General features: G+C 39.6%; 1 protein-coding gene across 1 annotated transcript in view; it reads right to left on the reverse strand.

Annotated features, from left to right (window-relative positions):
• Positions 1-11,604: 11,604 nt before the first annotated feature.
• Positions 11,605-22,857, reverse strand: part of CYYR1 (cysteine and tyrosine rich 1) — a 106,034-nt gene continuing 94,781 nt past the window's right edge. Inside the window, 1 exon segment of the mRNA XM_084991871.1 lies at positions 11,605-11,930. Within this exon segment, the coding sequence (XP_084847997.1) occupies positions 11,755-11,930 (176 nt within the window). The 3' untranslated portion in view covers positions 11,605-11,754.

The raw sequence follows: 22,857 nt of genomic DNA on the forward strand, positions 1-22,857 counted from the left end.
ACAATAGAAAAAGAAAACAACAACAACAACAACAACAACTGGGGTCAGCATGTGCAAAGGCCCTGAGGTTGGGAAGAGAATGGTAATAACAACCTGAACCAACAGCTTGTAAAGAAATGGCATAGTGCATGGATAAGAGCAAGGACTCCTTGGGGTCCTGTTGGTTGTTACCAACAAGTTGGCTTATCCTTAGTGATTTTGAACAAGTCTCTTCTCTATTGTGTATCTGTTTTCTCACCTAAGACATAAGAGTATTATGTAAAAATAGTCCTGTGGTGCCTTATATCTCTGAGTCTATGCAATTCTTTTTATTGGCTAGTTCATTCTTGAAAGCTGATGCATAGTAATTTATTAGTCCCTCATAGGACACAAAGCTAGAAAAAATATTAGAGATCACATTGTCTAACATCTTCATTTTTTTTTTAAAGAGAATAATGGCTTTGGAGAATTCTTCACTGTCTTGAAGCTGGTTAGTGGTAGAGCTGAGACTAGAGCCCAGGTCTCCTCTCTGCTTTCCCAAATAAATATATAATGAAACTGAAAGCAGTTGAGAAGAGACTTTGGTCTGTTTTAAGACATTAACTGATTCATATGCAGATTTTTTTAATTTATAATGATTTTCATCTTTTCCATTATAGCTGGTTTACAGTGTTCTGTCAATCTTCTACTGCACAGCAAGATGACCCAGTTACACATACATGTATAGATTCTTTTTTCTCACGTTATCATGCTCCATCATAAGTGATTAGACATAGTTCCCATTGCTATACCTCAGAATCTCATCGCTTATCCATTCCAAAGGCAATAGTTTGCATCTATTAACACCAAATTCCCAATCCATCTCACTTCCTGCCCCTCCTCCTTGGCAACCACAAGTCTGTTCTTCATGTCCATGATTTTTTTTCTGTGGAAAGGTTCATTTGTGCCTTATATTAGATTCCAGATATAAGTGATATCATATGGTATTTGTCTTTCTCTTTCTGAGTTACTTCACTTAGTATGAGAGTCTCTAGTTCCATCCATGTTATTGCAAATGGCATTATTTTGTTCTTTTTTATGGCTGAGTAGTATTCCATTGTGTGTATATACCACATCTTCTTAATCCATTCATCTGTCAATGCACATTTAGGTTGTTTCCATGTCTTGGCTATTGTGCTGCAATGAACATGTGGGTGCATGTGTCTTTTTCAAGGCAAGTTTTGTCTGGATATATGCCCAAGAGTGGTGTTGCTGGGTCATATGGTAGTTCTATGCATAGTTTTCTAAGGTGCCTCCATACTGTTTTCCATAGTGGTTGTACCAATTTACATTCCCATTTGTTTAAGAATGAGGGTTTTGACCAAGGCAAGAAACTAATGGCACACTCAAACTGGGTAGTTTGAAGAGTTCAGTGGAAATGCATGGGTAAATGCAGGGACACTCCCAGGGGTAGTGCCACACCCCTGTCTGGTATCATTGGGGAATCTTTATCAGAATAGACCTGAATGGGCCAGGGGAGGGACTACCAGAAATGGCTATATGGAAAAGGCATCCCATAGGAATTGAGACTTCAGTTTGAGAGGTGAAGCCCCAAGAAACACCACAAGTAACTGCCCTGTCCTTATTCTCTGTTTCCTTCTGATATCCTGGGGTGGAGTCAGGGAGGGGGACTCCCTCTATTGACCAGACTCAACCAGAAGCCCAGTAGGCAAGGGAGCTCATTGATGCTATCCATTAAATGTAGACTCCTGGGGCAGAAACAGACAAGAGGGTTAGAGACTAGATCCAGAGGGGCAAGGGTAAGGTAGGCAGTGCAGAAAAGTTTCATGCAAAGGGTTCTTTTACCTTTTATTTCTATTCAACACTTTGTTCATTCAACACTAAGGACACCAAAAAGGTATCTTATACCATATATTTGCTCAAAAATTATTGTAGGATAAAGAGACATTTGGCCTTTATTTTGGTTTTACTGACAGAGCTTTAAGAACTTGTCTACATGTAGCCAAAATGATAGTCAATTCCTGTAAAAATATTGAAATAAATAATGTGTCTGTCTAAGTAGTTTTATAAAATTATTCAAATTGTTCAAATGAGTATTATTTAACTCAAATGAATTTAGCCAAACAACACTTTCAGGTAAGTACTACTTTTTGGTTACTTATTCTTTACTGGGAGGAATAGGAAAGTCATTGAAATCATAGTATTTTGTCTTTTTTTTTTTTTTTTTTTTTTGGCAATGCCCATGGCATGCAGAAATTCCTATGCTAGAAATCGAACCTGTACCATAGCAGTAACTAGAACCATTGCAGTGACAACACTGGATCCTTAACCCACTAAGCCAGCAGGGAACTCTGAAATCATGGTATTTTGTCTGCGGTGCAGAAGGCAGTTGCCCATGCTCAGCTTCAACTGTTCACCCGGACATGTCTGAGAGACTGAGTGGCAGAGCCACGTCTACCAAGATTTTACTCCCATGCGAGACGATGAAGTCTTCTGGGTAGAGTTCATCTTAAGGGAAGAAAGAGCCAGAGTCATGTCCTGTAAAATGTCTATCTTCAGAAAAGAGTGACTTTTTTTAAAATAATAAAAGCACCATATCTATCACTAGAATGTGTCTAAAATTTGTCCTTTCCTTATAGTTCCATGTCTAAGTTTGAGGGAGATGAGAAGATGTGAGATCAAAATTGAAAGAACTATTTTCACAAAATAACCCCTGAGATATTGGAAGCATTTTACTACTTTGATCCTAAAGTCTTCAGTAAAAGAAAAAAAGGTGTTTTTCCCATTTAGCTCAGACTGCAACATTTTTTTGGTTTGTTGAGGGATGAAGTGAACATAGGAGACTAGCATACTGAGGACTCTACACTTTCAGTGACCCAGACCTCAGGGTGTGTGTCTGTTTTAACTCCAATGGCCTCTGGGGTCAATAGCTTTCGACTATATCCAGAGGGGGACAGAGCCTCTGGGTCAGTCTCCATGACAGCTCTGTCACTGCAGTAGTGAGCTGTTACATTGCAACATGGCTCATGGAAGAACAGGAATACTGGTGCCTGGGCTCAAGCAGCCAATTCACAGATCTTAACAGGGGTCTTCAGCAGCATAGTAATGCCACATGACCTTCGTGCAATCTAGTGGTGGGCAAATGTCTCACCAATAACATCAGTAGAGAGAAGCTGGAGAAAAAAGAACTGCAAGATGCAACCTGGTAACTGAAAGGCCATAATAAATGTCTTCTGGGGATTCCCAGATATAATTCTAAGTGTACTTTGCATGAAGGTGGAAGTCCTACAGTAGCAAATGAGGCTGATGTGGAGAAATATCATTTAGCAGATTACTATGGCCTGGAGAAACACAAATTTGACATTCATGCATAGAGAGTTCTGTGCTGGCAAAACCTCCTGTTTAATGTCTTGAATATTATAGAACTCTGTTGTTTATGCAGAATTATCTGGAAGGCTATTATTGTCTTTTTCCTCATTTAAAAATCTTTCCCTCACTATTCTAACATATTATTAGTGTCTAGTTTAATATTTTCCTACTTGTATGTATTTTTTTCTTTTAAAATTCTGCAAAAAACTTCAGTCACCAAAAGAACTATGTAACAGAAAACCAACAACCAGTTCCAGAGGAATATGAGATATGTACAACATGGACACCAATTTTTACAGTTTTTATTCATGCTTACCAATATTCATGACTCTCCCTCCAAAGTTAGTTAAAAGTTCAAACTTATGGTTACCAAAGGGGACATGGGGGGGGGGATTGGGGGTTTGGGATTGACGTATGCATAGTAGGGTATATGCAATGATTGGTCAATGGGGACCTACTGTATAGTACAGAGAACTCTACCCAAAATTCTGTGATAATCTACGTGGGAAAGGAATCTGAGAGAGAATGGATGTGTATACATATATAACTGGATCACTTTGCTGTACAAAAGAAACCATCACAACATTGAAAATCAACTATACTTCAATGAAACTTCAAAATGTGAAAAAAAATAGTTAAAAGTTCACATCATTCTTCAGATGTCTCCTTCCTTTATATATTAATTCATTCCTTGTCCTGGTCTAAAGGAAATATAGAGCAGAAGATTCATAGTGGTTTCTGTACAGGTGAAAAGTCAGGACCTGGGAGATAATTGGGCAAAGGTGTGTGCTGGGACCCAGGTGCTGCATCAGAAATGAAAGGGGCCTTTCCCTCTCATCTCAGCCATGGCGTACATAAAATGGGAACTGAGATGAAGACTAAAGAGGAATTGCAACAGAGGGATGAAGTCATCAAGATTGTTGAAACATGTATAATCATTCACTTGGCACTCAAGGCATGAAAAGACAAGCATCTATGATCAACTGCAAGATTGCCAGGGGTAGCTCTTACGAGCAAAGAATAGATATGGGTATATTTCTTTGCAGCATTAAAGTTTGTTCTCATTGAAAGACATTTTTTTAGGACGATAAAGTGATACATCTACAGTTCTTGCAAAATGGGGGTAATATAACACCTACATGGTGGTGTAAAGTGCTTACAACAATGCCTGGCACCCCCACACCCCCCAATAAAACCCTGTTGTTATTGTTATGATTTAAGGTGATATATATATTTTTAGGGAGGATTCCTTTGAGAATTAATCCTTTTTTTACCATGGTATTAGTGCTTTTCAGAACTTGGATAAATGAACTATTGCTTTCTACATATTAAATAGTAATAGCACAAATCTGGTAGCCATTTTATTACCCACTTCCAACAGTTTGGGTCTTTCTTTGTTTCATTTCAGAATATTCAGTGGTTTTACAACATACCCTGAAGAAATGGTAATGTGAAAACGATGGCATCTTATTTTAGTAAAAATGGCCTCAGTGAATTTTTTGGACACTGCTTCTGATGTCCAACTTACATTAGGCTCCTTTCTGTGGAAATGTAATGTCAGGCAAGTCTTTATTGATATGTGATTGGTATTCTCTTTATGTAAAAAATGAGAAGTTCAGTTTTAATCTGAAGAATTTTGAAAGTGCCTCTCCCAGACTGGCATGTTGTCTTATTTCGAATGAGTCAGTCAAGATGAGCATGTTCATTTACTTGAACCAACATGTGACAGCCTTGCTCTTAAAGACACATTGTGGCAGTATTTGGAGTGACATGTATCATCCATTAAAAACCACAAAACTCTAGCCTTTTGTCCAGTTCCCTGACGCGTATTTTGGATCATGGACCCCACTTAGAATATTCTCCTCACTATTAAACTCTCTTCCTCTGATTTTTTTTTTTCTTTTTGGTCAAGCTCATGGCACATGGAAGTTCCTGGGCACTGCAGTTGAGGATTCAGGTTAATGCCTGATCCTTCACCCACTCCACCACAGGGAAACTTCCTAATTCTTAAATTTATTTTAACTTTCTTTAATGTCAGATATCATTTGCTGACTTAATATATTCAGTCATGTATTTCATATTCCAAATAGCATATACGCCTCCCGGGCACTACGTATTTCTAAGAGACAGTCCTCGGTGTACAAAGAAAAGTACAAACAGGGGCGAGGGTGGGATCTCTTAATTCTGACTGGAGGAATCATCAGATCTTAGAATACAAGCCTTTTAAGCTACACCTGGAAGGATGAGCAGAGGTTTTATAGAAGTGAGAGGCCTCTCCTCAGGAAAAAGTTGAATGAGTTTATGTTGTGTGTTCAGGTGGTGAGAGACCCAGGGGCTGGGTCTCCAAACTGGCAAACAGAATGAATTGATCTTGAACTGTTTCATTCTTCTGAACTGCTCTCAAGTTGGTCTTAGTCAACAGAGAAAATAATATGCAATTTCTCTGTTGCACCCAACAGAGAAAATAATAGACAAAATTAATTGATAAGGTGATCATGAAGACATTGACTTCAAATATACAAAAGTGAGAAAATCAGATCCCTTGGTTCTCTTTGTATTTGCATCAGAAAAAAAAATAAATGATTCATCTTTCAGGCCCTGGAGACAATATGAGACCTCTTATTCATTTATCACCCACTAACAAATGTGATTCAGAAAATGATTCCTCTGCCTCCTCCTCGCTAAGAAATGGCAGGTGGCATATACTCAAGAGCTGCTCACGACTGAGTGTAAGAGAAGGAGCAGAACAGAAGTAGGAATCAAATAGTCTAACCATGAATCATTGTTTTAAACCAATTATTCCTTAATGTACCCACAGAAGGCAAACATTCACAGCTCATGTTTCTGCAGTTCCTAATAGTCTTTGGATTTGTTTTCCATTTTTAGTGAAGGTATTCAGGATTAGGTCAGGTAGCAACTTGATCCATGGAACACTCATATGGAAACTTGTCTTAGAATTCTTTTCTTGACGAAGATGAAATATTTTGAAACAAAGTTGAAAGAAAAGTTAGAACTGGGACCACCTTAAGCCTTGTCCATAAGGTATGTGGTATGTGGTCTCCTTCATTCCCTGTCAAAATGTGATTGGATTGAGTGCAGCTCATAAATGAAGTTCACAAGAAATGCAAACTGTCATGTCTCCTTTCAGTGTTCTGTAGGAATGCAGCACTTACCCAGTTAGCATGACCTTCTGACTGTTGCTGGTTCCATTCTACCCTTGCCAGGTCACTAAAAGCAATTTGATTGCAGCCAAGAACAGCCCTTCAGCTGTTGAGTTGGCACATTCCTGTTAGAGGGAAGATTGCCTAAACTCCAAATAATGGACTAAAGGGGAATGAGGTGAAATATCCCTGCTCTGTTAGACCAGCTACCAAGATGGTCCCTTGTAGCTGTGCCTTTGTGTAGTCCTCTCCTCTTTTCCTGGTAAATGTGCCTTCCTGTAATCCTGTCCTCTGTGCAGAGCAGACCCAGAGACCTGGTTCTAAGGAAAAGGAGGTGTTAAAAGCGATAGGCTGTCATTTTCAAGAGCCGCTTCTAAGTCTGTGACTCCCCTCTTACTGGTACTATGTTCTATGGCTCTTCTTGCTGGCTTGTACTGGACAATCGAGCTGATGTATTTGAGTTGCCCTCTGGAGAGGTTCATATGATGAGGAATTGGGGGTGGCCAACAGCCAGTGAGTAAATGGGGCCATCAGTCTAAAAGCCAAGAAGGAACAGACTCCTGTCAATGACCATGTATGTGAGTGAGCTTGGAGGCAGATCTTTCCTCCATCACACATTGGGATGACTGTAGCCTGTGAGAGGCCCTGAGCTGGAGGACCAGTGATGTCATGCCCAGACTCTGGACCTATAGAAACCAAGATAATAAATGTTGTTTAAGCTACTAAATTTTGGGGTAATTTGTTACACAGCAATGGATAACGGTTACACCTGCTTATAGAAGCGGTAAGGTTTAGAGTGGGAGCACAAGGGTTGGAAAAAGAATAGGTACCTTTTTGTGTGTCTTTCTGAGTTACCAACCCAGATAGAATCTTTATGACAGATGTTCTACATATACTGTTTCTAATCATTGAAACATCCTAGCAAGGGTGGTGTGGTTCACACATTTTGGACAAAACTGAGGTTATGGAAACTCAGTTGTCTGGCTCAGGACATATGACTGAGACAATGCCTGAGATGAAGAAACTAGAATCTCTTTTACTCTGAAGCCTTAGTTCTTTCCTCTGTATTCATGGGTCCTAAGAGGCAGAGGTAGGTTTGGGGTTAGGGTAGAAATCAGATCATCTGTAGATTTTCTTTTTTAAAGTTAGTCGTGTCACTTTCCTTTATGGAGTCCTGACACAGTTTAGATTGAGCCAAACCACACAGTGGGGCTACATCAGGAAAGCACTGAACTTATATGTGCTTAGCCACATTCTTTACAGTTTGGGCCTGTGATTAGAAAATAAAAACTGCATATTTCAAGCAGGTTCCTACTAAGTATCTGATAGTCTTTGGAAGCCTCTGTAGTGATGAGTAAGGTGATCATGTGACTCTGACATTCTGGTGTTTTGTTTTAAATTAAGTTAAAATAAAATAATAGCACCCAGGGTTCTGTTATCTGATGGGCTCAATCTAGTCTGATGTGTGCCAGATCCTACCTCACCTATAGCCAAAAGTTGGCCAAGTGGGTTTGGCTAAACAAGGACCAGTTGGGATTAAGTGGATGAGTGGTGAGTGCTGCTTTCATTTGGTGGTGAGAGTAAAGTGATGAAACAACGAAGGGGTACACCTCAGTGCTATATCTCAGGAAGATGTGGGTGCCTCTGGATGTCACTGTAACAGCTTCCAGAGCCAAGCAGGGCAGCTACAGAATTGATTACACTCAGAACAGGCTGTGGCCCCATCTCACCAACTCCTGAGCCAGGTCCAGGGTCTCTCCTCTCCCATCAGTCTTTTAGCTCTTACAATAGCTTCTCTATCCCTGGTCCTGATGAAAGCATGGGAGGGTCTCTCGTTGCTCACGGGTCTCCTGCAGATCACAGCTGTATCGCCATAGCAAAGGCTTCCACATTTGTTAAGGACATCCTGGTTAACTGACAAAGCTCACAGTTTCTCCTGGATAAGATCACTGTAGTGGCTCTTTACTTCAATTCCTTCCTGCTACCTCTTTGCAAAATGCAAAGAGGATTTTTTTAGAGAAGCTCTGCTCAGTAAGGTAGCCACTGGCCACATGAGGCTGTGTAGCATTTGTAAGGTGGCTAGTGAGATTAAGGAATTAAGTTTTTCACTTAGTTTAATTTAAATTTATTTAAATTGAAGTAACCATAGGTAGCTGGTGGCTAATGTGTTGAATAGCACAGTTCTAGAAGTTGTCATCCTCATGTTATGTTTGGTTAACTTATTTTTGGCTAATATTTATAGAACATTTTCTATGAGCCAGGTGCAATACATAGAATGTTGTGTGCATTCATCCAATTTTCACAAAACCTGTTGAAGTAAACTCTCTTATTTACATTTCCCAGGGCAGAAAGTTGAATTTTAGAGAGATAAAGCAGCCTGCCTCAATACAGACAGGAGATAGGATTCAAAATAAAGTTTATCTGGCCTGTGTTTCCTGTGCAGAAGAATGAAGCTAAATCAGCAAGAATGGAGAGTGAAACAAAATAGATGCCAGCCAATTTACATTATAACTCTTTATTATAATGGGTTATTTCATTTTATTGCTTATTGTCAACATTTTGGCCACAGCAAATACATTAGTTTTTAAATAACCATAATTCAAAGCTTTCATGTTGTTTACTCCCCCCCCCAGATGTATCATCTATGAAAATAATCAGTGACCTCCAAAAGTCGATACTGATATTGTGCACATTTATGCTACCATTGACACTAAATACAAATAATAAAAATACTCATCTATTGTAGGTCTATGGCTTGTGTTATGCCTTAAGGGAAGCCATAAAACAACTCAAAGAAGAGATGGCATGGATTGTAATATGTCCTATGTAGGTAATGTTTGCAGAATGTAAGAGATACCCAGCGAACATTTATTGACAGCAAAAATGATGAGAATTCAATTTCTGCTGGGCTTTTCCTCCCCATTTTTCTTAAGGAATATATGAGTTCTGGGAAGCATCATTCTGAATGTCACAGAAACCCTAGCACTTGGAATCGTGGAGCGCCACTGTAACTGGGTCTGATCACACTAGCAGACGAGAGATAAATTAAAGCATATGTGCTGTTAAAATTGTGCTAACATCTCAGTGACTAGGATAAGCTGGGATGCCTGAATGCTCTCTGTCTTCGTAAGCAAGAACATCACCAGTGCCGAAAAATCAAGCAAATCATTCAAAACAAATCTCGCTTTTCGATCTTACTGGCAGACAGTATTTCAGTCAGATCAATGGATTTGAAAGTAAAATATGCTACTTATATTAGCTACTGAGTTTCCTAACTACAAGTATGGGAGCTGTAATTTTTTTTTTCTTTTTTAGGGTCATATCTGCAGCACATGGAAGTTCCCAGCCTAGGGATCGAATCTGAGCGGCAGCTGCAACCTATGCCACAGCCACAGCAATGCTGGATCCTTAACCCCCTGAACAAGGCCAGGGATTGAACCCAAATCATCATGGACACTGTTTTGGGTTCTTAACCCGCTAAGCCACAGCAGAAACTCTGGGAGCTATAATTTTTACCTTAAGACATTTCTTTTGTTTTATTTAGTAAAATTCTTAGCATTATTTTGGGATTTCACTGAATTATAATGATGATGTTGGATGAAACATTTTATTTATTTATTTATTTTTGCTTTTTTAGGGCTGTACCCACAGCACATGGAAGTTCCCAGGCTAGGGGTCTAATCGGAGCTGAAGCTGCTGGGCTACACCAGAGCCACAGCAACATGGGATCCAAGCCACATCTGCCACCTAAACCGCAGCTCATGGCAACACCAGATCCTTAACCCATGGATCAAACTTGCAACCTCATGTTTCCTAGTCAGATTCGTTTCTGCTGCGCCACAACAGGAACTCCCTGGATGAAACATTTTAGATTTAATTGCAAAGTGACACACCAGTTTGATAATCTATTCCCAATATTTTCTCAATGTACAATTTTGAACACATGAAAAGATCCACATAAAAACCAGAAATGTTAAGGTCACTTGCTGCAAAGTATGGCATATTAGAATTATTTATTAAAAACTTTAACACCTAAAGGTAGGCACTTCATAAAATTTGGATTTTGGCAAAAGGCAACAGTCTATTGTCAATATCTTATCTTCCTTTAACTGTGTAACTTTTTCAAGAGAATAGATTATTAAAATATAAGAGAAACATAAATTTGTCTAAGCTGCACATGGATGGAATTCTACTAAACAGAATCCAAACTTTATTTTTCTCTCTTCCTTTTTGTAAAGTATTATATATCTTCCTGGTCAAGTTCTGAAATTTTACCCCTTGATGTATGATCCCATGGGAGTATTTGGCTTCTCATCTTTTAATCTGAAGTGAAGTATTTGTTGCTTATAGAACTTGGTACAATTTTTTTTTTACAGTTTTCATAACCTTTAATCAATTTTCAATATGCTAAGTAAAGTCAGGTGATTTTTGGCTGGCAGTAACTATTGCTGAAGAGTTCTTGGCTTCAAGCAGCTGTTGAGTCCCTTTGATGCTAAGTCTCATATTAAACAGATAAGATTCAACTGTTCCTGTTGTTTGCATTCCTGGTGGCAGGAAGTTCAGCTCACATCTACCTAAAACATGAGCAGAACTCTGGGGGCCCACTGCCTGCATCTCTCATCTGATTTAGCTCTTCCTTCTTAAGTATGCTCTGCCAGATAGCCAAGCCAAGCTGTTTAGAGTCTCGGTGACAGTGACAGGGAGTTTCACAAAGCCATCTAGTCAATAAGAAAGCTCCAACTGCCCTTTCTTCTACTGAAACCAAAGTCCCCCTCCTGTAAATTCCATCCAGTGCTTCCAACAGCATAAGGCACAGAGTAGGCTCTCAGGCACCCGGATCTGCATTTGTTGCTGAACAAAAAGATTGAACGATTCTAGTTCTGATTTTAAAGCTATAGAGTATAGTTGTTTCCTTAGGTAATCCAGGCTATCCTCTCGTCTTCCATGAATCTTCTCTTTTTCAGGACAAAGATTGCAATTTCCTTCATCTGTTCCTTCAGCAACATGAATTTCAGGTGTTTTGTCTATCTTTTACTCTTTTCTGAGTGTGCTTATGTTGATCGGTAGATCTCTTCAAATGTGGTCCCATTGAACCCAACGAACACTCCAGATGGGCTCAACCCTGAGTAGAGTGGAAACCCTGTATTTCTTCTCTTGGCCTTGACAGTCAACTTGACATATTGTCTGACTCAAAAGGATCTTCCTTAGGGCAACCCTTTCCTGTCTGTTTCTGAGTAGAGGCATTTTATTGCGGGTGAGATCTCTGATTGACACATATTCGGTTCTGGGAGAGGGATTACTTCCTTGAATTTCCAGGATAAGGAGGGGGTGGGGAACGTTGAGCTGGGGTCGGGGTGTATGGAGGAGGCAGGTCTGCACAGTATTCCATCTCGTGGTCATAACTATACGGGGGTGGTGCTACTGCAAAAGAGAAGAAAAAGGGCATCAGGCATTTAGCAGTCATTGAGTGTCCACTATGCTTGAGTCACTGGGCAAGGTACTTTTAGAGAGAACATAATTTTTGCTGTCAATAATCACAGCAGGACATAAGGATAACATTAGGATAACACAGTGTTATCAGGACAGATGCATATGAAAGGCTGAGTCCTGTAAAAAGTGGTGCCATTGGCCAAAATATTTAGAATTGGTAGCTTAGGGCAAGTTTCTTAGAAAGAGGATGTTGCAGATAGAGAAGGGACTAAAGGATATTCAAGTTTCAGCAAAAGCACTGAAGCAAGCACAAGAGAATTTTTGTTCAAAGCAAAAAGTTCATGGAGGAGAGAAATGGGAAAAGATGTTGAGGAATCTGTTTGTATAACCATCATGGTGGGCTTTTTTTAAAAATCCAATTTAAGAGTTCCTGTTGTGGCTCAGCAGAAATGAATCTGATTAGTGTCCATGGGGACGCAGGTTCGATCCCTGGCCTTGCTCAGTGGGTTGAGGATCTGGCATTGCTGTGGGCTATGGTATGGGTCACAGACACAGCTTGGATCTGGCATTTCTGTGGCTGTGTAGGCCAACGACTATGACTCTGATTCGACCCCTTGCCTGGGAGCTTTCATGTACCATGGGTGGGGCCCTAAAAAAAAAGACAAAAAAATCCAATTTAATTTTTAAGTTTCTTAATACAAATTTTAAAGGTTTATAGCTATGGTTTACCATAAAATATTGGTTATATTCCCCATGTTCTACAATATAGGGGTGAGTGAAGTACAAACAGTTGGGTATAAAATAGGCTACAAGCATGGTGGGCTTTGAGAATCACATAGGAGTCTGTGATGTGCAGTTTTCAGAGATAGTTGAAGTATGCTAGTGAATATGCTTTAGGAAGATGACTCTCAGCAGTGCGAATTGGGGTGGACCAAAGAAAATGTGAGATAATGTAGTTGCGAATGTGGGGGATTATGGGGGGACTCATGGAGATTGGGGGCTGGGACTATAGGAACCCTTGAGCAGCTGAGTGCTTAGGTGATGACTGGATAGGTGGGAAAAGGGTAGAGAGTGAGAAAGTATCAAAGTATTGGGTACTTGGAACTGGGCTCCCATAACCCGGGGGGTCATGGAGCCACTATAGAAATAAGAAAAACAAAGGAGGGGCGGAGAAAAAACAGGTTTGTGAATGAGGATGGAGAACTTAGTTTTCTAAATCTTATTTGAAAAAGTTTCTTTAATTTTTATGGTAATATATGTCAGTGTGTTTTATTTTTTATTTTTTAATTATTTTAGGGCCACACCCATGGCATATGGAAGTTCCCAGGCTAGGGGTCACATTGGAGCTGCAGCTGCTGGCCTATGCCACAGCCACAGCAATGCCAGATCTGAGCTGCGTCTGCAACCTACACCACAGTTCATGGCAACAACGGATCCCTGACCCACTAAGCAAGACCAGGGATAGAACCCACATCCTCATGGATACCAGTTGGGTTCCTAACCCGCTGCACCACAACAGGAACTCCTATGTCAGCGTGTTTTAAAATCACGTTTAATACACTTTGTTATGATTGTGTGTGTTAGGTATGGATGTCTATTTTGTAGTAATCTCCATCCCATCTCCAGGGTTGGTACCCCTTGAGCACTCCATGTCTTCAAGAACTAAATCTCCTTGCAACATCTGAGCAACCCCTCAGCAATCCCACTGATGATTTGCCAGTTGCAGATTTATCATTGAGATGATGGTTCTAGTTGGAAATTGACATGTCTTAATTGCTTACTGTGAATGTAGCCTAAATCACAAGACCGCTGCCCCAGTAATGCAAATAAATGGCCAAGTATTTACATTAAGAATGGCAGAAAAGAATAAGCAGCACTTCAACAAACTTATTTCTAAAATGTCTTCTAAACTGTGCTCTTACCAATAAGATTATGATGGTGTTCTGATCAATACATGCGTGGAAACCTAGGGCTTAACCTTACACACAAAAACAAAGTCTCTTTCTTCTGATTCCCTTTAACTTGGCTTTTTTCTACTAGGAACTTGATATCTGAATCATTTACCAATCTGTCTATATTGAGGGATGTGAGGAAGCAGAATTGAGTTACCTGACACAAGAGAAGGATGAAGATAATAGAGCATCCCTGAAGGATGCTGTGGTGAGCAGAGGCTTTGCAAATCTCCTCTGGGATGTGCCGGCCAAGGGCTCAGTGGAGAGGACGCAGATCAGTAGAGAAGGCAGCTATAATGTACACAGCTTCTCCATGGCTGCTTTAGATCCTTAGAGACTGGACTATTCCAAGCTGTTTTCTACAACAAAATGGAATAATTCCTGGGGAGTCTAAAAACACATGCCCTCTGCATTACACCCACTCTTTTGATTCATTCTATCTAGGATGACTGAGACAAAGAGATTTATAATAAACTTCATCCAGGCCAAGAAATGCAGCCTCCATGTAAAATAGGAGGTTGCAGCAGGACACCCATTGAACTGTTTCTTACAAGCATGTGGTTCTAAAGTTGTTTTTATATTGAAGCTTTTCCCTGCCTCCCACTTGAGGAGCACAGACCAGGTGATTCTACAGATTGGCTTCATATCCTTCTCTGTCATGAAGTTGTGGTGTGTCTTTATGCTTTGGTAACAAAGCATTTATATTTTGCCATCTGCATAAAAACTGCTGGAGGACATTTTGGTAAGAGTCCCCATGGTTTATACAGCTGCATGTTGAACATGAAAATCTAAGATACGAAACACTGTTCTTTCTTTTGAGAGAGCCTTTGGATTTTGATAAAGTGATAACAACATGCTAAATAAAGAGTGGTATTTCGAGGACTGTATCCATCATGAAAGAAACAGGGCACATCTTTTATTGTACCAGCTACAGGAAGATGTTTTGAAATAATCCTCGCATGGCTATGGCCTGTGCTATCTTCCTTTCTAACAGACAAAAGGTTTCACTGGAAAGTAAACTTTTCAGGGTATCAATTTTAGAATTCCTGATTAACTCTAAGAGGTTTTGTTCTTTCTTAAATGTCATCTTTAAAAGATGTATGGATACAGCTGGAGATATGGTGCCTTTATAATTCTCGAAATTCTTTCATAGCCCATCATTCCAATATTCTGATTTAAGTCAGGCACATAGGCCATTTATCATTTATGTCAATATAGTTGTCTAGAATTTTACAAAATGTGGGGATGCAATGAAATTTGTAGGAGGAAGTTAGTGTTTTTCACCTACGCAGGCCAGCATCTCTAAAGCAAATGTAAAGGGACGATGCATGGTGTTAGCAAAACTGTACAAGAGTAGTATAGAAAATGCGGAAACAGGGGAAAATCATCCATAATTTTGTCCCCACAGTTTAACGGGCGGTATCTTTATATACTCTCTGCTAGTCATCTGTGTTTTTATATTCTTGCAGTCATGGAAAACAGTCTATGCTTTTTCACTTTTTTTTATAACTTAGTCTTTTTCGGTCAGCTGTATGTTCTTCGTGAACTTTATTGATCACAGCTGCATATCTTTTCACTGACCACTTATTTTGAGATTAGCAATTTTTTATTATTATAAATAATGGAGTGGCTAGTATCTTTCCACACAGACTTTTTATTACTTAGAATTAGTTTTCTAAAATAAAATTCCAGGCACCAACTAACTGGCTCTCATTTAATATTTTGGTAATTTAATAGTGAAAAAAAGTCACTGTTAAACCTTACATTTCTTTGCTAGTGGCTAGGTTTGATATTGTTCTACATCTTATTATTTGCAAGTATGGTTTTGTTTGGGGCTAATAATTTACAAACTGGAATCTTAACTAGAATTAAGATGTAATGAACATAAGAATTTTTTTTCTTTTCACTGCTGTACCTATGGCATTTGGAAGTTCCTGGGCCAGGGGTCTAATTGAAGCTGAAGCTCGGCCCTATATGATGACTGAGCTGCATCTGCGACCTACACAGCAGCTTGTGGCAATGCCAGATCCTTAACCTACTGAGACCAGGGCTCCAACCACATCCTCTTGGACACTGTTTCGGGTTCTTAACCTGCTGAGCCATAATGGAAACTCCCAACATAAGATACAAATAAGCATACAAAGTTGTATATCTTTTCTATACCTTTGTAAAAATAACTCTTTGTCAAGATAGTTATGTTATTAGTCTGAAGTTATGTTTTTATACTGAAGTTTAAAACTTGTATTTAACAAATTTATAGCTGATCTTTTTGATCTCTCCTGTACTGTTTCTAAGCTTAAAAATTTGTCTTCTTTTTCAGATAGCTGATTCATAACCAGTCTATTTCTGAGTTTTTCCATGTAAATTTACACATTTTATTTATTTATTTATTTATTTATTTATTTTTCTGTCTTTTCTAGGGCTATACCCATGGCATATGGAGGTTCCCAGGATAGGGGTCTAATTGGAGCTGTAGTCGCCAGCCTACGCCAGAGCCACAGCAACGTGGGATCCGAGCTGTATATACGACATACACCACAGCTCACGGCAACATCGGATCCTTAACCCACTGAGCAAGGCCCAGGGATCGAACCCGAAACCTCATGGTTCTTTGTTGGATTTGTTAGCCACTGCACCACGACGGGAACGCCGTGATTTATTTTTTTAACATATTTTTGGATTTATATTTTCAATTGAGATATAGTTGCCATAACATTGTGTAAGTTCACAGTGTCCAATGTGTTGATTCGATACACTTATATGTTGCAATATGATTATCACTTGCTAGAGTAACTAAACAAGGTTATTAGACAGGTGACTCTAATGCTACGGTGTCTATGTAAGCAAACCTAAATCTAAGCTGCAAGTGCCTCAAAATTACAAAATAAAAGTGCTAAGGACAACCAATCACAGACAGCCAACTAGGCTTTAAACTAAAGCAAATCAAATAATTTCCGTTTGTTGCTTCCATGCTTTTTCCATATAAAACAGGGCCCTCCTAACTACTTTGGGTTTGGCACTGCCCCATTTTTGCTCAAATAAACTCTGAAAGATTTTATTTTATTTTTGCTTCTTTTAGGGCCTCACCCGAAGCATGTGGAAGTTGCCAGGCTAGGGGTCAAATCGGAGCTACAGCTGCCAGGCTACACCCCAGCCACAGCCACGCAGGATCCGAGCTACTTCGACCTACACCACAGCTCACGGCAACACCAGATCCTTAACCCACTAAGTGAGGCCAGGGATCGAACCTGCATCCTCATGGTTACTTGTCTGATTCTTTTCCACTGTGCCACAATGGGAACTCCATGAAAAGTTTTAATAGGCCTCAGTTTATCTTTCAACCCACACCTTAGCACTAGCTGACATGTCTGTCACTCATGACTTATTTTAAAAGACAACTTCTAATATTACTAGCAGCAAACCTTCTCACCCTCCCCCAAACCCCACCACTCACAATTCACCTGAACCCCCCACTTAGAACAATGTTCCTGGCAGGACCTCTGAGGCCTCCACCCTCCCCACACAAACGCACACCTGCCCATTTCTTCCTCTACTGTCCCCGAGATGAGACTCCCAAAAGGATGTCGTCATTAGAATCTAGCTCTCCCCTTCCTTTCAGATAACATCAGCACACGTCCAGTCATGTTCACATTCCTCCGTCACCACGAGAAGGACAAGCTCCTAGAACATTCTTCCCCACAGATCTTTAACTCTGGAAAGCTTTCCAAATCTAAGCAAATTGATTTTCCAGACTTTCCCCACCCCCACCCCCTTCACTGTGCTCAGTGGACCACAAACTCTGTCCGAAGAAGAGCCCTTTGTACCCTCACCCTCTTTTCATCCCTTTACATGTTACTCCAGCTCAGAATAGAAGGAAGGTCTTTTCTGATTGTGTCTGTTTCTCAGAGAAGTAACATGGACTGAGAGAGAGAAAGGCTGAGGGCTTTTTCATGTTTTGAGAAGAGAGAAGAATGCACGAGATCGTTATTGCAGGGGAGTGAAAGGGAACGTTCACTTTATCTTTCTGCTTTAATTAAAATCTGATTTTCCATGAGAGAACCGCTGCCGCTGCAGCACTATTAAATATGAGCTTTTCTTTTCCTCCTCCATCCGCCATCCTACGGAGCCAGGGGGTGCGCTGGGTGTCCCCTGGGAGTCTCACAGCCATTTTTAAACAGTTGTCTAATTTCCCTCTTTAAAAACCTGAGCTTTTTGGTAGCACATGCCAGGAGATTATACTACGTTCTACTCCTTCTTATTAGCTGTGGTCCCTTCTACCCAAAAATCTCATTTACTGAAGTGGTACCTTTCTCTCCATCATGGTGTCTATTGACATTCTCAGTAATGTCAACATCCACTTGTTGAAATAAATTTCTAGCCCCAAGATGGATCCAGTCCTGCCTGAGTTGCCATATCAACAAGCGGAAACTTAGATGACTTTCATGTCCTTGTAAAGCTCTGCTTGATCAGAAACTCAGTATATCCAGTCAGCTAATCTGCAAAACCCAAGTCTGGCTCTCTACTTAACTTCCTGGTTCCTTTTCACCCAAAGTTGACTCTGTGACTCCAACCAATCAGATAGCTTCTATTTCCCCCTCTTTGTTCTTTATTCTTCATCTTACAAAAACTTCCTGCCTTTCACCTATTTTGCTGTTCCCCCCATGAAGACCTTCCAATTCATGAAGTTTGTATCATCTAAATTGTCTTCTTTCATCAGTTTTAAACACATATCACCCTGCCTCTCAGTTGCTTGGGCCTTTTGCCTTCAAAAATCTTTTATTCACCCTTAACCAGTAATAATACCATTTTCCAAATCTGACCAACCACTTCTTATCTTTCTAGAATATACATCCCAATACATCTTGGATCTCACCTGGATTTCTGATTTACTGATGGCATTAAACAAATTGATTTAAACTGATGTCACCTCTTTCCTATCTTCATGTCTCTCTTCATTCAGCTTAGATGTATGGCCCATCATTAAAATTATTTCTGTGCATCTATCATCAACTTTCTTATTTTTCTCTCCCCACTGCCTGACAAAATTCCAATCTTGATGAAGTCCAGTGTTTTCACTATCTCAGATCTGTATCTAGGAGCTTCAATGCGGTTCAAGGAAAATGCACAATTGTGCTGACTGATGTCACTTTAAAGGCATGACCGTATTCTTAAGTGTGGAGGCCCTTGGCATTGCTTGGAAATTGCACGTGAGGTTTTTCACCACCTCTCTATTCTCTGAGATCACTCTCTCATGTTTTTTTCATTCTCCTTAACTGCAAACACCTCCTCAACCAACTTTAGTTTAAGGATAAGACTTCTTGAATTTTACTAATAGGCACAATCAGAAGAAACTATCCTTGTATCATCAAATCCTTTGTTGAGTACACGTCTTTTCATGTACAGTCCATATACTACTATGTATTGCCCTCACTTGTGAATTCAGTGATGCAAATGGAGTTTTGATTTTTTTGATTTTTTTTTTGTTGTTCTGTTTTGGGCCATACCCACAGCATATGGAAGTTCCTGGGGTAAAGGTCAAATTGGAGCTGTAGCTGCCAGCCTACGCTGTAGCCACAGCAAGCCAGATCCTTAACCTACTGAGTGAGGACAGGGATCGAACCCACAGTGGATTCGTTTCTGCTGAGCCACAATGGGAAATACCTGATTTCTTAATGAAATGTTTCCAAAAGATTTTAAAGGCTATAAGTCAATTATTTTATAGAATGTTTCTCAACTTGAGTTTGTCAGATATTTTCTTATGCCAAGATTCAGGCTATGAACTTCTGGCCAGAACACTATACCCACAAAGTTGTATCATCCTTAAAGTAACACCCAAAGGTGCAAGATGTCCATTGTCCCTCTGTGGTAATATTAATTTTTACCTCCTCATCAAGATGTTGTCTGGCTTCACTGTGTAGTTACTATTTTTCTCCTTATCACTAACAAGAAATCTAGAAATCTAGAGGTAGACACTTTAAGAGGATGCAAATAGTCTGTTCCTCAGCAACCTTCTCTTCACCCCCAGATTTAGCATCAGGTGATGATTCTTGTCCTAAACTTTTCTTATGATGGGTTTAAAGTGATGATTTTTTTTTCTAGCTCCACAACTTCTTTCTATATTATATTTTGGCATATTTTCTATTAGCAAGAAACTCAACTCCTTCTTCATTATCTCAATCTATCTATCATAGATCATCATCAATCTATTTGTCTATCATCCATTTGCCTATCATCATCAGTCTATTAATCTATTATCTATCTTCCTATCTATCTATCTATCTATCTATCTATCTATCTATCTATCTATCTATCATCTATCACCTACATACCTACCTATCTACCTACCATTAGGGACTCTATAATGTACTTCAAATCTCAATTCTCTTCATCACATTGACGTCTCTTGCTTTCCTTTTATTGGCATTTGATTTTGATAGCTTTGCCAGGCCTTTTTTCTTATTTTCTTTTTGAAATCACTTGCTTTGGTTTATATTGAAGTTCTGAAAAGTAATAGGAATGTCAGATGACCAAAAAATTGTCTTCACACAGATGGTTTTTAAAAAGAGTTGTCATTAAACAGGACACAGTTCATGCAGCAAACATGGCAGGAATAAAGAACTATTTCCAAAGGTCACCGTCTAACAAAGGGTCAGGTGTGGCATATTCCCTTTTCTTGGTGCTCTCCTCCCAGTGATCATGTTCACTGTAGGGGTCCCCACTGACTGCTCCTATCAAGGGATAAGATGACCTTGACTAAATTATTTCCTATTCATTTATGTGGCCTCCAGGCTGTAAGACTCTACAATAACTTGAGTGGTTATTCAATTATCATAAGGGTAATTAATTAATGTGGGTAAAATTATTTTCTGTTTCCATAGATGAAAGAATTTTGCAAAGCATTCAGTACTACTCTGTGTTGTTCCCTGATCCTTTAAGTAAAAGCTTAATTAGTGACTTTGAGAAGGAAATGAGACATAATCAAGCAAATTATGTTTTCAAAAGCCTAGTTTTTTTCTCAGTATAAATGCTTCCACCATAAGGTTTATTATGGTTTTTGCATTATTCAGTTCCCAGAACAACACATTCACTGAAAAGGCAACACTGTGATCTGCCAGTATAAATAATGCCATGAAAGTAAAGTTTTTAAAAACATGTTTCCGTGCATGAAATATAAACATCAAACCCAAGAAAATACAAGACATAACATTAAGATATTTTGTATTTTCTAGTCTAATTTTATAAAAAATATTTTAAAATGGTTTTAAAATTAATTTTAACTATTTTTTTTTGATCAAGCAGAAATGTATCTGGACTATTATCTACGGAGTGCTTCTCCTTGCCTTCTCTTGGATTAATGTCTGTGGGACTCTGCTCTTTTCTCTTGGGTTATGGATTGGCCAGGAGAAATGGGAAGACGTGAAGAATAAAAACTAATTTCCCTGATTTTTATCCTTGTACTATAGTCTTAAGGTTGTTACACTAACCCCAACAATATTCTTAGTAATCTTGGGAAGATTTAAAATTGAGAATTGCTTTTGTGGTGAATAAAAGCTATCTATTCCCAAGTAGAATTTAATGTCTCTATTCCAGGGTAGAATTTAAGGGAAATGTAAGGTCTCGATATAGTTAAATCAGATTTTGTCATGATATTCTTCATTGGTTCAGCCGTATCTATTGAACCGTTTACCAGTTCCTTCTTGAATGCTAGGATTGAGTGGTGAACAAAATTGACAACGATCACTGTCTCATGGAGCTCATGTTCTAGAAAGAAGGGATGGACAATAAATAATAAACATAACAATTAGGTGCACTATGTGGAATCTTAGAAGATTAAAAGAAGCACTCTGTATGAAAAGCAGAGGAAGGAGGATTGGAGTGCTCTGGGGAGAAAGGCCTCATTCAGAAAGTGACCTTGGATAAAAACTTAAGTAAGGGAGTTAGTGTTCTAGGCAAACCCTAAGATGGGAGTGTGCCATGTGTTCAGAGAACAGCAAGGAGGAAAGTGTGAGTGGAGCCTGAGAATGACAAGAGCCAGAGTAGAAAAAGAAATAAAACGAGGAGCCAGTTCATGCATTGCCTTTGGGGCCCTGGTAAATACTTTGTCTTTTACTTTGGATAAAATGAGAAACCACTGGTGTTGACTCTTCCTTTGGGAGAACCAGGGAGCCACTGGAAGATTCTGAGCAGAGGAGTGAGTGATGTGATTTGACACTGAATCGCCTGCAATGGGTTCAGTCTGCTACAGTGTTTAGAATAGACCCCAGGGGGCCACAAGTGGAAGCTGGGAGAGCAGTTATGATGTTATCACAGTCATGGTGGTGAGGGCCGATGGTGACTCCCACAGAGAAGGAACAGTAAGAAGTAATCAGATACTACATAGATTTTGAATATGGCTCTGGGAAGTCTTCCTGGTGGATTGCGTGTAGATGTCAGGGAAAGAGCAGAGTCCCGGATGACGCCAAGGTCTTTGGTCTAAGACTCCGGAAGGCTGGAGATGCCATCAACTGAGATGATAAAGGGTGGTGGAAGAGGCTTTGAGGGGATGATCAGAGGTACAACCTGAGACATATTAAGTTTGAGGTATCTGTTAGACATACAAGTGGAGATGTTCAATATAGGCAGTGAAATTGAATGAATCTGAAATTCAGGAAAGAAGCTTGGAAGGGAGGTATAGAACTTTGGGGGGCATTTAGCATATAAATGGTACTAAATATCATGAGTTTAAATGATATAACCACAAAAGTAAGTGGAGATACAAAATAGAGGAAGGCCCAAGAGTGTGCCTTGAGGCACTACCACGGAGATATTGGAGAAGAGGGAGAACTGATGAAGAAGACAGGGAAAATGAACTGAAAAGAAGACAGGGAAAATGGGAGAAGAGGGAGAACTGACAAAGGAGACAGGGAGATATTGGTGAAGAGAGAAAACTGATAAAGATGACAGGGAAATTGATGAATGATCAGCAC

The sequence above is a fragment of the Sus scrofa genome, chromosome 13, assembly GCF_054392235.1.
Source record: "Sus scrofa isolate SSC_HxYL_T2T_F1_AM1 chromosome 13, Sscrofa_HxYL_maternal_Yorkshire_Landrace_v2.0, whole genome shotgun sequence".
Taxonomy (NCBI): domain Eukaryota; kingdom Metazoa; phylum Chordata; class Mammalia; order Artiodactyla; family Suidae; genus Sus; species Sus scrofa.